The 15940-nt window shown below is 39.7% G+C and overlaps 1 protein-coding gene across 1 annotated transcript; it reads right to left on the bottom strand.

Annotated features, from left to right (window-relative positions):
• Positions 1-2670: 2670 nt before the first annotated feature.
• Positions 2671-12523, bottom strand: CAMLG (calcium modulating ligand). Its single transcript, XM_025924217.2, has 4 exons — positions 12237-12523; positions 10094-10551; positions 8368-8433; positions 2671-3288 (listed from the first exon to the last, which is right to left on the bottom strand). The coding sequence occupies exons 1-4, from the start codon at positions 12418-12420 to the stop codon at positions 3097-3099; spliced, it is 900 nt and encodes a 299-aa protein (XP_025780002.1). The 5' UTR covers positions 12421-12523; the 3' UTR covers positions 2671-3096.
• Positions 12524-15940: the final 3417 nt, after the last annotated feature.

The following is a 15940-nucleotide window of genomic DNA, read 5'->3' on the forward strand; positions in this document are numbered from 1 at the left end:
AAGAGAGAGCGCACACAGGGTAGGGCAGAGAGAGGAAGACAGAGGATCTGAAGCAGGCTCCACATTGACAGCAGAGAGCTTGATGTGGGGCTCCAAGTCATGAACTGTGAGATCAGAAGCAGACACGACCGACTGAGCCACCCAAGCACCCCGGAACTGTAAACTTTAAACTTGCATATTTAGGTACACCTGGGTGGCTCAGTCCATTAAGCATCCGACTCTTGGTTTCAGCAGGTATTCCAGCCACTCTACATTGCTTGTATGTGGGTAACAAGTGTGGGTTTCAGTCTAGGAAAAACAGAAAACCACTAGTGACTTAAACATGGAAACCCTGAGAAGGGATCAGATCATGGATGTATTTGAGGCAGCTCTCCAAACACTAACTGATAAAGTGGACGTGAACTGTGAGGGAAAGGAAGGCATAAAGAGGACTTTCAGGAGGTGCCTAGGTGGCTCAGTCGGTTAAGTGTCCAACTCTTGATACCGGCTCAGGTCATGATCTCACACTTGGATGGAGTCCCATGATGGGCTCTGCACGAACATGGAACCTGCTTGGGATTCTCTCCTCCCCTCCTCTCTCAAAATAAAAATTAAAAAAAAAGAGGACTCTCGGGTTTTGAACAGAACTATTGTGGGTCGTGGTGAATTTATAGAAACAAGAAAGGCATGGAAGCAGATTTGGCAGGGGAAGGAGAGGAAATCAGTGGATCTGCTACAGTAACATGTTGTTGGAGATGCCTACTAGACATCCAGGAGGTAATGGCCACATTAGGGGATACATGAGTGTAGAGTTCAAGGGAGCAATAGAGGTTGTCTGAGAGATAGGGGTCATAAGCATTTAATAATGGGATATTTGAAGCCATGAAACTGGATGAGGCCATGCAGAAGTTAATGTTACAGCTGGAACAGATTTTTTAAATCATATACTTGAATTTCTTGATTTTAAGTGAGAAAACAGAGACTCAGGAAACAAACTTAATCCTAGGTCACTAATCTTTTTGGAATCTAAACTGGAACCAGAACCCATGCATCTGATACCCAGCCCAGAGCTCTTTTCAAGATAATGCATTTCTAAATCCCCTTTAAGAGAATATAATCATGTGACAATTCTGATGGCCTTTTTAAGTTCACAATATGTTTACGTTAAGTTCAAAGCAATTCTATGTCCCAGAAAAAATTCTTTTAACTATTAGGACAGGTAAAAGAAGTAATTATAGTCCAGTATGTCTCCAATACATCACTTTTAACAAAATGCCCTGGCTTCCCAAACAGATTTTGATTCTAAGTTCATTTTTTTAAGTATCGTAAGTAATAGTTTTAAGTAATCTCTACACCCAACATGGGGCTTGAACTCACAACCCCAAGACCGTGAGTCACATGTTCCTCTGACTGAGCCAGCCAGGCACACCTAATTAACCAGCTCTAAGTGTCTCATAACCCTCTTATTGTTTTTAGGACCAATGGTGGTGACACACATCCATTTATACAACTAATCTGGTCGAAGATGTCACTTTTCCATCTAGTTTTTACTCATATACATTTCGAGTCCTTGAAATTTCTGAAGTAAAAAATTCTTCATGATTCCCAACACTAAGAAACTACCATTTCTGTTTGACACTACTCAACAAACTTAAGCAAATAGTAAGGCAGATGCCAACTGGCTCAATAAAAAAAATGGCACTAACAGACACAGATATCTTATAGCCAACTCTTCCCTCTGAAATAAATTTGATAATGATCTATAATTATTAAAGCTTGGCATGTGTCAACCGACTGAATGGGGCTTTTTTTTTTTTTTTAAAGACACAAAAGAAGTTAACACGTACAATTGAAGACCACTAGTGTCTTCCTAGGGATTGGGAGGAAGATGACAAATCCGAGGATGCTTTTTAATCTTCTTGATTCTAGATTCATTATGGAATCAGGAAGAACATGTGCTCATCATCTTATCCTAAGTCAGGGGATACACTTAAATTACTATACTTATTCTCTATTATTCTAGTTCAAAGTAAAATGACAAAAAATGAAGACTTTGGGAGTAATGAAAAAAAAAAGGTGTATTTTTTAGCGGTGCCTGAGTCAGAGGGGCGTGCAACTCTTGATCTTGAAGTCATGAGCTCAAGCCCCACACTGGATATAGTGATTACTTAAATAAATAAAACTTTAAAAAAAAAAGATATATATGCTTTTAATTAATATATATCCTTTCACAAGGATTAATCAAACAGACCATACAAAGATCTTTAAGGTAATGTGATAACAAGCAAAATTAACACCTAATGTTTTATAACCTTCCAAATATGATAGTTACCAAGTTAGTTAAAAGGGTATCTATGATAGTGGGTTGCATACCGCAGTCAATTTTCAAATTTCATTTTTATACCTACTAATCATGCTGTTCTAGTTTGCTTTAAAACCTTAGTTGTAGAAAATGAAAACTCAAAAGTGAAAATTTCCAATTCTGAGTTTGGTAATAAAAAAATTTTCATAAATAAAAATTAAAATAAATATCCTCATAAATACCTTCTAAGTTCACATGTATGAATGTTAATCACTTCATCTATTACTCCATATTTAGGCTGAAGTAAAAATTAAGATACTCAACAAGATAAAATTGGCTACCTTATTCAGCTCTTATAAGTTAAAACGTGCAGACTTAACATTAGACAATTCAGTTTCTTTCATTTTATTTTTAAGACAGCTCCATTTCTCAGGACAGAACAACACAAATACAAGTCGCAGCCTTTGGGGCTGGCTGAGACCGTGTGCATCTGCTCTCCTAAAAGCAGTAGCTCTGCTCCCAAAAGAGGAATTACAAATCTTAGAAGTTAGGGAAAGGTACAGACTAGGGATTCTAATCAAACAAGAAAAGTCAATTAGTGACCATGGTAGTATATTCTTCACATCAGTATTAATACAAACTCAACACTTTTAAATCAGGGAACCTGCCATTCCATTCCTAATCAAATGATTTTACAACCCTATAAAGTAAAAGAATGACATAAAGGTGTAAACTGATTTGCCTCTTTTAGAGACACTGCAATATAGATGAGAAGTTGCTTTTTTATAAGCTTCTCCTTCTGTGTTCTCCAAGCTTCATGGTACTTCAGAGCCCCAGTAATTGAGGAGTTCATGACAAAAGATAAAAGTGAAAAAGTAGACACAGAGATCTGTGAAAACTTCTCCCATTTTACTATAGGTATCCATCGATCGATTTATCACTTCAGCAGGAATTCCAGATAATAGAAGTGCAGCTGTTAGTACTGTTGTCTTTATCTTCTTTTCACCCTGTACACAGAAAGACTTAAATAAATCTTACAGCTTTCAGAAGACTACTTAAGCTCTATACATACATGATCAGTGCTGCTATTTTCGCCGAAATGATTCAAAACTATTACTGAAGTTTCAATACATCAATCAGTAATATATCAACCAACATTTACTAAGCATATAATGTGTAAAGCATATAATGCCTATCGCTAGGCAATAATGGGAAAGACACCATTCATGCTATCAAAAGTGAAAAAAAAAGCCTTAGAGGCAAGGCAAAAATAACAATTTAAGATATATACAACCGCACAAGACAAAAACAGGAAAAACATTACTACACAGGACATAAATAACTGCTAAATGAATGGCATGGATAATGTATAGCATAGTGGCTCAAAGAAGATAGAAATTAGTCCACGGTTATATGCATAAAGAAAGCACAGTGAAGATCTTATTTCAAAAGGAAGTAGAATTGGAAATTGAAAACAGGCCTTCAAGAATGAGCAAGATTTAGCTGGATAAAAATGAGAGGAGAAATCTCATTGTAAGGTAAGTCTCACGACAACAAAAGCCTGAAGAGTGACAGCCATACTAAAGGACAGAGTTATTCGTGACAGAATCATCACAACATTCTGTAGAGCCCTATCTGCCTTGCAAAGGAATTCACACTTGTTACGCATGCAGTAGGATATCATGGAACATGTACCCCCGATAAAATTTTCTCATCTAATTTTTAGATTCAAGGCTGAATTTTTTTTTTAAAGAGTACTATTATCTTTTTTTTTTTAATCTTAATTTTTGAGACAGAGAGAGAGAGAGAGAGAGGTCAGGGGAGGAGCAGAGAGAGAGGGAGACATAGAATTCGAAGCAGACTCCAGGCTCTGCACTGTCAGCACAAAGGCCAATGCAGGGCTCCAACTCACAAACCATGATATCATGACATGAGCTGAAGTCGATGCTTAACCGACTGAGGCACCCAGGCGACCCAAGGCTGAATTTTTATTTATCAATTTGGTTATCAACAAACCCAGTCACATGATTAAAAAACTTTTTAAATATAAAAAGCAAAGGTTACCCAAGAGAAAATAGAGCCTATGTCTACAAAAGGATTCATAGAAATTGTCAGCTGCTTTAGACATAATAACCAAAAATTGGAAACAAGATGACCATCAACAGGAGATGAGATCAACAAATGCACACAGTCATACAATGGAATATTACTAAGAAAAAAAAAGGGGGTGTGGATGGCCTGATACACTCAAAAACATGGATGAAACTCAATATTATGCAGGATAAAAGAAGCCTTGCACAAAAAAGTATGTACAAGAATGATTCCACATATATGAAATACTAAAACAGGAGCAGCGGGCTGGCTCTTGATCTCGGGGTTTTGAGTTTGAGCCCCACGCTGGGTATAGAGATTACTTAAAAATAAAATACTTAGGGGCACCTGGGTGGCTCAGTCGGTTAAGCATCCGACTCTTGATCTCAGTGCAGGTCATGATCTCCTACTTCATAAGCTGGAGCCTCACAAAAGGCTCTGCACTGATGAGGCAGAGCCTGCTTGGGATTCTGTGTCTCTCTTCTCTCTGCCCCTTCCCCACTTGTGCGCACTCTCTCTCTCAAAATAAATAAACAAAAAAAATTTTTTTTAATAAATGAAATCTTAAAAAAAAAAAGGAAAGAAAGAAGTACTAAAATAGGCAAAAACTAATCTATGGTGGGAAAAAAACAATCAGACCCTCCGGGTGTAAGGGGCTGAAAGCTGACTGAAAAGGGACACAGTGGAAATTCCTAACAGTCATGTTCTAAACCTTTAAAGGATTTGGGACTCACAGGCTGACAAAACTCACTAAAGATTTGAGCATTTTACTGTGTGAAAATTTTACCTTAATGAAAACAAGAATAACCATAAACAACCACTGAATTGTAGTTAATGACACCTGACCAGAATATGTAGGGGTAAAGCATATTTGATGTCAACATCTACAACATACTTTGAAACTCATCAAGGAAAAAAAAAAAGATGGACTGAAAATGGATAAATTGCATAAATCATGATAATATAACAAAATGTTACTTGTAGAATTTAGGTAATAAGTAGAAATGGGCGCTCACTGTACAATTCTTTAAACATTTCTGTCTGTTTAAAAACTGTTCCAGGGGCGCCTGGATGGCTCAGTCGGTTGAGCATCTGACTTCGGCTCAGGTCATGATCTCACAGCTTGTGAGTTCAAGCCTGGCATTGGGCCCTGTGCTGACAGCTCAGAGCCCAGAACCTGCTTCAGATTCTGTGTCTCCCTCTCTCTCTGCCCCAAACCACTGACATTCTGTCTCTGTCTCTCTCAAAAATAAACATTAAAAAAAGAATTTTTTCTTAAGTGTTCCTACAAGGGGCACCTGGCTGGCTCAGTCGGTAGAGCATGTTATTCTGGATCTCGGGGTTGTAAATTCAAGCCCCATGCTGGGTGTAGAGGTTACTTAAAAATAAAATCTCTAAAAAAAAAAAAGGTGCCTGGGTGGCTCAGTTAGTTAAGCTCACATCATGATCTCATGGTTCGTGGCTTTGGCCCTGTGACAGGCTCTGCGCTGGCAGCATGGAGCTTGCTTGGGATTTTCTGTCTCCCTCTCTCTCTGCCCTTCCCCCACTCACTTCTGTTCACAGGCACTCTCTCTCTCAAAAATAAGTGATAAACATGTAAAAAAAAGGAAAGAAAGAAAGAAAAGAAAGAAAGAAAGAAAGAAAGAAAGAAAGAAAGAAAGAAAGAAAGAAAGAAGGAAGGAAAGAAGGAAGGAAGAGAGGGAAAGAAAATAAAATGAAACAAAGGGGTACCTGGCTGGCTCAGCTGCTAATGCATGTGACTCTAGATCTCAGGGTGGTAAGTTCAACCCCATGTAGGTGTGGAGATTACTTAAAAAAATTGTTTTTTATCTTAAAAAGAAAAGTTACAGGGGCACCTGGGTGGCTCAGTTGGTTAAGTGTCCAACTCTTGATTTCAGGATCTCATGGTTTATGAGATCGAGCCTGGAGTCGGGCTCTGCACTGACAGCTTGGAACTGCTTGGGATTCTCTTTCTCTCTCTCTCTCAAAATAAATACACTTAAAAAAAAAAAAAAGACACATCCATAAAAAAATGTTTTGTTGAGAGAAAAGTACAAAGTATACAGTAATCTCCCTTCCTTTTCTCTCCCCCGTTTACCTAGTAACCCCCACACATTCCTATCACAAATAACTGCTGTTAATAGTTTCATGTAATATTTTTCCAGAGTTTATGGGATTCCTGGATGGCTCAGATAGTGCGAATCTTGTTATCAGGGTTGTAGGTTTGAGCCCTATGTTGGGTATAGAGATTACTTAAAACTAAAATCTTAAAAAAAAAAAAATCACAAAACTTCCAGTTTCTTCACACATACACAAGCAAAATCAAATATATATTATTCTCCTTTTTACGAAAAAAGCAATATACTATAGATCCTATGCTGCATTTTGTTTTCTTCTTAGTATCTCTTGGCGAGCTTACTATTATCTATACATCAGAGCTTCATCATTCTGAATGGATATGCCATAATTTAGTGAGTCATTTTATTTTTTTTTAATATTTAAAACATTTTTGGGGTGCTTGGGTGGTTCAGTCGGTTGAGCAACCGACTTCAGCTCAGGTCATGATCTCACAGTTTGTGAGTTCAAGCCCCGTGTCGGGCTCTGTGCTGACAACTCGGAGCCTGGAGCCTGCTTGGGATTCTGTGCCTCCCTCTCTCTCCGCCCCTCCCCCACTCATGTTCTGTCTCTCAGAAATAAACATTAAAAAAATTTTTTTTTTTTAAAGAACATTTTTATTTTAAGTAGACGCCACACCCAACATGAGGCTCAAACTCTTGGCCCAGAGATTAAGAGTCATATACTCTATTGACAGAGCCAGCCAGGCGCCCCTAATAGGTGATTTATTAGTAGACATCTTCGTTGTTTCCAAACTTTGCTATTGTAAAACTATAATCAGTGTTTAAAGAATTAATTTCTAAACAGACACTTTAATTAATTACTTTTCTTGGGGGGGCGAGGTCAATAAATATACATCTATATAATCAAAAAAACTAAATAAATTTTAAAGTAAAATAAAATTACATTTCTTTCTTCTCTCTCTTACTTTATATATATGGCCTATTTGACTCTTCATAAATATAAATGTTTCAAACCCCATTCAAAATACACATGAGGGGGTGCCTAGGTGGCTCAGTTGGTTAAACTACCAACTTCCACTCAGGGCATGATCTCGCATTTCACTGAGTTCCAGCCCCAAGTCAGGCTCTGTACTGACAGCTCAGAGCCTGGAGTCTGCTTTGGATTCTGTGTGTGTGTCTCTCTCTCCCCCCCCCCCCCCACTCATGCTCTGTCTCCCTCGCTCTCTCAAAAAATAAACACAAATAATAAATAATAATAACAAATAACTAAGCAAATGACCAAGTACCTGTTTTTCAGTAAAAAAGTCATACAAAACTCAATCACATAAGTGAGGTTATTTTCTCCACCACTCAAGTCCCATAAAACTGTGTATACATTTGTAAGTAAGCCAACTAGGTAAACACGAACACTCTACATGATTCTGTAATGCAGTTTTGGCCAAATATTTCTTGAAAATACCAGGCCCTTGACATTAAGATAAACAGCACTGCTGTTAAGCATCTAGAAAGGAGCACAGTAAGATAAATGGCCCCTCTTAAAATTAATTTCCTTTATTACAGACAATTCATCACTACATTCACTAAGTAATTAAACTCAATACTTTCTCAGACAAGTACTATTCAAATTCTGTAGTTAAGTTTTTCCACCAGTCTATGGTAGATCGACATATTTGTAAAATATGATAAAAATGTTATGGCAATTTCAAATTGCTAACAAGTTTCTAATCACTCCCTCCTGAACTTAACTCATTATAAATAGAAATGAAAGTTTTAAGATCAGTATTGGTGGGACAATGACACTCTTAGTAACACTGATTCAGACCATGAGTATGACTAATTTTTTTTAAGCTCTTAGAATTATCTAATCATTAATCGGTCTAAACACATCACCCCAATTTAGAAAAAATTTTAATTTACCTTAGGAAAGTATTTGTATAGTCCCATGTATGCAAGTTGTAAAGTAAGAAACGGAGCAAATATGGACTGTGAAGACAGAAGATAAAGTTATGTATTTCCAACATTATCATTCAAATCACAACAAATCAAGCTAAACTAACAGCAGCTGTAAAATTCCAAGCAAAAACATGGTAAAAAAAACCAAAAAACCAACAACTTAATTTTAGTGGCTGAGAGCAGTCTTGTTTCTGCAGAAGGGTGAAAAAACTAAAGGGACTAGATTGCCTTATTATAAAACTTATAATTAAGTTTATAAATAAGTTTATAATTAAGCTTATAATTAAGTCCTTATTAAAAAACATGCTTCTCAAGTCACATTATTTTGATGTCCCCCAAAATGTCTTCTCTCACAAAAATTTACTCTTTAAATGATTTAGAGTATTCAATGGTGATAGATGTGTAACACATTATGCAGTAACATCTCTCTCACCGAGAAGGAACTAACTGACAATTTCGAAGCACACATAAAGGCCCAGTACTCAAAAGATAACATGCATTCCCAGACTCTGGGGCAAGAAGTTGACTTATTAACTCTATCTCTGGCATCCAAATGACAAGCTATTCTTGTTATAGATAAAATGGCATGGTTTTCTTGCTTCTCACACAATACAATCAGAAAGATCAAAACAATAATTAATTTACATTTATTCCTAAACGTAAAAATATTATGGAGTGAACAAGCAAACAAACATCACCAGATGGAAGTACTTAGAAATAGCAGCTGAAAATCTCATAGCAAAAAAACCCCAGAAAACCAAAAAAACCTCACACAAAAATGAGGCATAAAAATAGGACCTAACTTTCAAATCATAAAAACACAGAGCCCTCTCAATAAGAGAAAGCAGCTACACATCTCACTAAACGCTGAAAGCTAGGACAATTTAACATCAGAAAAAAGTCTGTACAACAGATTCTCACTTAAGAAAAAATGCATAAAACTGATTTTAAGAAAGGTTTTTGCCGAGGAACCTAAACTTTCATAATCTGAAAAATTTGCTTATGTACCTGGTACCTGGTAGATATTCTTTAAATGTCTAGTGAATGGAAATACTTCGAAGAGCAAGACACTAAACTATGAGCTATGGCTTTCTTCAATTCTCCCGGCACGTTCTGGTAAAATAAAGACGAACTGCCATTATGATGATACTACCACATTATAAAATGCTGAGGTGCTTTCTGAACGACAGGAAAATTATGTGGTTCAGGATTATATTAAATTAAAGCTCCTGTTCAGGACCACAGCAACTGCATTTTAAGGTTTCAAATTATTTGAAAGGTGGTAATTAATCTATAGTACATGTAGATACTTTACCCTTTGGCTTTGGAAAGCAACTGCCCAGCTGTCACTTAGTGATGTGACCTTGGGCAAATGACTTAACCCCTGAGGCTTCATTCCTTCATCTATAAAACAAAGAGTCCAATGATACCTAGTTCAGGAGGATGAGGTTAAATGAATTAATACATGTAAAGCACTTAGAATGCTGCCTAGAATACAGAAAGAGTTAAGCAATTATTACTGGGCTCTGTATTTAACCAGGACATTTCATCTATATCTAGGTGAACAGCCGTTTATACTATATCCCCAAACAGCCACATGAATCTGGTAAACAGTAATATTGGCAATCAGTCCCACAGATTAATAGTCCTCATCACATAACCAATTTGCATTTTCCATTATGTTTCTTACCAAGTACTTGCAAACAAAAGCTCTGACTCCAAAGGCAAGAAGAGCACATCCCACCAATCTAAATATTCGAAAAGAGTCAAATTCTTCTGCTGTATTTCCATCTTCTTGATTGGGTTTCTCACTAATCAGCTGTTTCCGTAGCTTCATTGCTTCTTCAAACCTGGAGAGGTACTGTTCGAGGCCATGGCGAGAACCCCTCTGGACAGTGTCTGCTGTCAGGTCCCCTCTGTTCCGCTGCCGGAGCTCAAGGTTTACATCATTACTGCACTCAGGTGGTTTAATGAAAGAGTCCAATCTGTCTCCCAGCTGAGTCCCCTTTACCTCGGCCACATCACTTTGCTGGTCAGTAGTTCCTGTACCAACAGAATCGCCCAGCACTACTCGCTTTGAAACTGAAGGGATGGTGAGAGAGTTCAGTTTGTCACTGTCCTGCTTTGATTTTGTTTGACCTTCTTCTTCTGAGAAGAGAAATTTAGAAGCCTTATGTAGTGTATACTGGCAAACACCTTTCACGTTAAGATTAAAAAATATGCTGCTACTGGTAGAACTCTGCAGTCTCTGAATCTAAATACTGGTTCCGCATGAAAAAATAAACTAGTTCCTTCCTCTACACGCTCAAAATACATCACTCCAGAAGAGTTTTCCTGCAAAGGACATAATCCAAATTTGGGGAGTAGAAGACTAGCAGACAAATTGGGAAAGATGGTCATGGATGGAGCAAGCCAAAAAGACCAGGTTTTCATGGATAATGTATCCCAGAAGTATGACTGCACTGCCTGCTCTAGCCTATCTGATTAAAAATATAAAACGATTAAAGCTCTTTAAAACCTGTATTTTAATATTACAATTCTGAATCCAGAGTCCTGTCAGCATAGGGTGTGGCATATCCTACAGCTACTGTTTACGTAATCCTCCCACTGTAGTGCTGGAGCCATTAGTAGGTACTTAAGCAGTTTTAGGATGCTTTTCGGGTTTAAATACAAAATAAAGCCTTTAGTGACAGAATGTTCAAAGCAAAAGAACAAAATACAGAATGTACCTCGAGAAGGATAACAAATACATGTCTTGGGAAAGAATAAATACCCTGCTTTTAATTATTAAAGGGAGAAATGTGTTTTCTAGCTGCTGTTCTAGATGAATTTGAAAAAGTGCTTCTTGCCTTTCCTACTAGTTCTGGCTGCAAACCTGTGAACTATCTAAAAGTTCAGAGCTGTCTATCTAAAGCCCCACAGAAATCACAAAGATTTAAGAAGCTTGCGAACAGTGACTAAGCGTCAATTACTATAGGCACTGAATGGAAACTTGGAGAACACTAGCTCATATTAAGTGTTCCATAAATAATCACATGAAAAAAATTTTTTAGGAACTCATCGTACATGCATTGGGGGAGAAATGAGGAACTCTCTTTAGGGTTAAATGCAGTTCCTGACATCAATCTCAGCACACTAAGAGAGAAGACCTCTGGTGGGCACGGCCCACTTGTTAGGGTACAGAGAATGGTCGCTCCAAATTTATTCTCCTGTTGTTGAAAGCCTGCAGATGACAGTGTTGAGGGCACTGAACACAGACACTACGATATGACTGTAAGGGTCCTAGATCCACGTAGGAAGGACTAGGGGGGCAGTTCAGTAAGCACAAGCTCCCCTGTGCCGACAGAGTAACAGCGAAAAGCAAAAAAAGGAAGATAGATACTAGGGAAGGCACTAGAAGGGAAAGCATCTGGAACGGAAAGAAAGCCAAGTATTCTTCCTGAAGGGCACAAGAGAGCAATGTAACCGGGGCGGAAAATGTGAGCCCTTCAAAAGAGGGGAGGGCGTGGGGAAAGAAGGGGAACAAGGGGCTGTCTAGCATACCTGGGCAGAGGGCACCATGCCATAGGGCTCAGGAGCCAAGGTTTCACAACCTGGGGCGGGAACAGGGAAAATCTGAGAGCGAAACCTACGGAAAACTGAAGACAGGTACTAGAAACGTCCAGAGATTAAGAAGTGAGAACTTGAGACATCACCTAAAAAGCAGGGACAGAGGGGAGGTCAGAGAGCAGAGCTTTGTCAAAAAGATCAGCGGGGCGTTGGAGGGAAAGCAAGAACGATCCTCAAGACTCAAAAAGGTGGGCGGGAGCTGAAGGGAGATGGGAGGTTCTCACCTGCGCCACTCCCGGGCCTGTGAAAGCCCATGATCCGGTTGATGCGCTGTTCCGAGTTCATCAGCAGCTTCCTCCGCCGCAGCTCGGCCCGACGCTGGGAAGCCGACAGGCCTGAGCCCGCTGGAGCCCCCGGCCGGTCCCCGCTATCTGTCGCTACGGTCACAGGCTCCATCTTCCCCTCCATAGGTAGGGAAGGATGAAGGTGGTGCTGCAGGTAGCAGAGGCAGCGCAGATGACTTCAGGCCAGGCCGCTGGGCGCGAGCCGCCCCCCACCCCCCCCCCGCCTCCCCCGCCGTAGGCCCGCCCCTCCAGAACGCCAAGCCGGAGAGGCTGGCTAAGCATGCGCGCCACCCGACCGGACAAAGCACGAGTCTCGCGCCGCCATTTTGAATGAGGGCAGAGTGGGCCGCCCTAGTTCCTCCTGCCTGTTTTAACTATCAATGTTCCTCTCCTCCGTCGACAGGGTTCTCTGCTCTTCACGAGGACATGAAGAAAAGCGAACCCCCAAACTAACGAGAGGTAAAGGAATACAGATGAGGCCCAGACGTAGCTTAGGCTTGTGCCCAAAAGCAAAATGGAGGTTGCTGCGGCAGGCACTTGTTTCCAATGACCTTCTGCGACCTCGCTTATAGATTACGGAAATACGTAACTCGAGGAGCGACGCTTTGGGGAGAGTTGCTTTTAGGTTTTGTTTTTGTGGCTGAGACTTTCTCCTTAATGGTCTTTTTTCCCCAAGTATATACCTGTCGTGTTCCAGGCCTTGTTCACATCTTCCTTCAAGGCTTGCCTAGTGATGCTTGTCCTGCCCATTCTGTTTAAATTGCCACCCTTCTCAACACTCCGTAACGTTCTCCTTATTGTTTTTTCTTAACACTTGTAACCGATTCGAAAGATAAATGTACTTACTTTGTTTATGTCTGTTTCTCACCAGCTAGAATGTAGGCTCCAGCATTGTATATTGTTCACAACTGCAACTCCTGGAACAATGTGAGCGCTCAACGGGGCCCACTTACCTTAAAGCAGTGTTGAGGTCCACAATAGTATTAGGAGACTGAGAAAATGTTTTTGTTTTTTGTTTTTGTTTTTTTTTAATATATGAAATTTATTGTCAAATTGGTTTCCATACAACACCCAGTGCTCATCCCAAAAGGTGCCCTCCTCAATACCCATCACCCACCCTCTCCTCCCTCCCACCCCCCATCAACCCTCAGTTTGTTCTCAGTATTTAACAGTCTCTTATGCTTTGGCTCTCTCCCACTCTAACCTCTTTTTTTTTTTTTTTCCTTCCCCTCCCCCATGGGTTCCTGTTAAGTTTCTCAGGATCCACATAAGAGTGAAACCATATGGTATCTGTCTTTCTCTGTATGGCTTATTTCACTTAGCATCGAAAATGTTTTAATTTATTTTAAAGTCAGAAGAAAAGCATAATAATTAATATATAATAATCTGACCTGGATTATAGTCATCCTTTGCTAACACAGTCCTAAAATACGATTTAATAATGCCTGTATGGAGGAAGGAGCCCATGAAAGAAAAGTGTGTAGGGCATACAAAAGTCATAACGCAGCCCTGCATTTGGTATGCAGCTGTTAATCATAAAGATAAAGTGAATGAGTAAAAGAACGAAGGAATTGAATAATCCGTCAACGCTTGCTGAGGAGGCCTTGTGGCCGATTCACACCTGAGGCTCCAGAGGGTGAGGCTATCTAGTGGGTCCCCTGCAATGAAACCAGAATGAGTCAAACTCATAGTCAAAATTAGGAAGCAGGTGAAATCCTCCCTAAACAGAAAGTAATGAAATACTGTATTTAACCATTAGTCACCTGACTCTGTTCCAAACAGATAAGAAGTTTAAGAAAAAAAGTGTAAAAAAAAATCTAACAATTTATCTTTTGGATTCAATAACATGAGGAGCTGAGGTATAAACACGGATTTTGGGGTGTTTGGGCAGCTGAGTGGGTTAAGCATGGGACTCTCTTGGTTTTTCTTTGCTTGTTTGTTTTTTGAGAGAGAGAGCAAGCACTCAAGCCGGGAAGATAAGAGAAAGAAGGAGACAGAAACTGGAAACTGAAGCAGATTCCAGGCTCTTGAACTGTCAGCAGAGAGCCCAACACAGGGCTCAAACTCAGGAAGCACAAAATCATGACCTGAGCCAAAGTTCTAGGCTTAACCAACTGAGCCACCCAGGTGCCCTAGGACTCTTGCTTTCAGCTCAAGTTGTGATCTCATGGTTCTGGAGATTGAACCCCCTCCTTGGGCTCTGTGCTCACTTCGCAAAGCCTGCTTGGGATTCTCTCTGTCCCTCTCTGCCCCTCCCCTGCTGGCATCCATGCTCTCTTTCTCTCTCAAAATAAATAAACATTTATTTATTTGTTTGTTTGTTTGTTTAGAAATAGGGGTGCCTGGGTGTCTTAGTCAGTTGAGCATCTGACTTCAGCTCAGGTCATGATCTTGCAGTTCAAGAGTTCAAGCCTCACATTGGGCTCAGTGCTGTCAGCGTAGAACCTGCTTCAGATCCTCTGCTCACCCCCTCTCTTTGCCCCTCCCCCACTCACACTCTCTCAAAAATAAATAAACATTAAAAAATAAAAATATAAATAAATGCGGATGTTCTCCCTTGATGGAATGAAAGCTAAGTCCCAAGGACATGCCCTGGTTAATAATTATAAAGCATTAGAAACGGTTCCCCTGCCTTTGTGTACAGACCTATATCTGAGTCCCCAATAGTGTCTTTAAAAAATTCTAAAACCGAAGTAATTGTTAAGTATAATAAATGTGCAGAACTTAATGAAGTATAGTTCTGATAAATTGAAACCAAATACAATTCTAGGATAAACAATATTTTTTTCACTTAAGAAGGCCTATAGAAAGCCAAATAAAAAATTTGTCTCCTTAGATGCATGATGGCCCCTTTAGTTAGATAAGAATTAGAAATGTGAAGATTTTATGTCACATACTTTCTCATTCCTGAGGAACCATTTATCTATGGGTTTCTGCAGTTTATTAAACTTCCTAGTACTTGTCAGTGGTATAAGTGATTCTTTGACAAATGATGTGCGTACTTAAGATTTTTTTTAATTTATTTATTCTTGAGACAGAGAGAGAGTGGGGGAAGGGCAGAGAGCAAGGGAGACAGAATGCCAAGAAGGCTCCTTGCTGTCAGTGCAGAGCCTGACATGGAGGTTGAACTCAGGAATGCAGAGATCATGACCCGAGCTGAAATCAAAAGTCAGAAACAGGGTATCTAGATGGCTCAGTGGCTGGGTGGCTCAGCCAGTTAAGCTTCTGACTTCAGCTCAGGTCATGATCTCATGCCTCATGAGTTCAAGCCCCACATTGGGCTCTCTGCTGTCAGGGCAGAGCCCCTTTGGATCCTTCTTCCTCTCTCTGCCCCTCCTATTTCATGCCCTCTCTCTCAGAAATGAATTAAAAAAATGTTAAAAAAAAAAAAAAAAGAGTGGGACACTTAACTGACTGAGCCACCCAGGTGCCTCACATACTTAAGATTCTTATATTAATTTCTATCTCCCTCACTATGGACTTTACAAGGGCAAATCCATTCTTTAAAACTTTGCCATTTTGGGCACTTTGGGTGACTGGGTTAAGCGTCTGCCTTGATTTTTTTCAGTGTTTGTGGATTGCAGCCCCATGTCGGGCTCTGTGCTGACAGCAAAGAGCCTGCTTGGGACTCTGTCTCTCCCTCT

This window comes from Puma concolor, chromosome A1 (assembly GCF_028749965.1).
Source record: "Puma concolor isolate L17-30 chromosome A1, mPumCon1.1.hap2, whole genome shotgun sequence".
Taxonomy (NCBI): domain Eukaryota; kingdom Metazoa; phylum Chordata; class Mammalia; order Carnivora; family Felidae; genus Puma; species Puma concolor.

Coding starts and splice junctions, on each gene's coding strand:
- CAMLG (XM_025924217.2), bottom strand. CDS start 12,420: ATGGAGGGGAAGATGGAGCCTGTGACCGTAGCGACAGATAGCGGGGAC. Junction 10,552..12,236: donor CAGGCCCGGGAGTGGCGCAG/GTGAGAACCTCC, acceptor TTCTCTTCTCAG/AAGAAGAAGGTCAAACAAAA. Junction 8,434..10,093: donor CTTTTGTTTGCAAGTACTTG/GTAAGAAACATA, acceptor CTGTCTTCACAG/TCCATATTTGCTCCGTTTCT.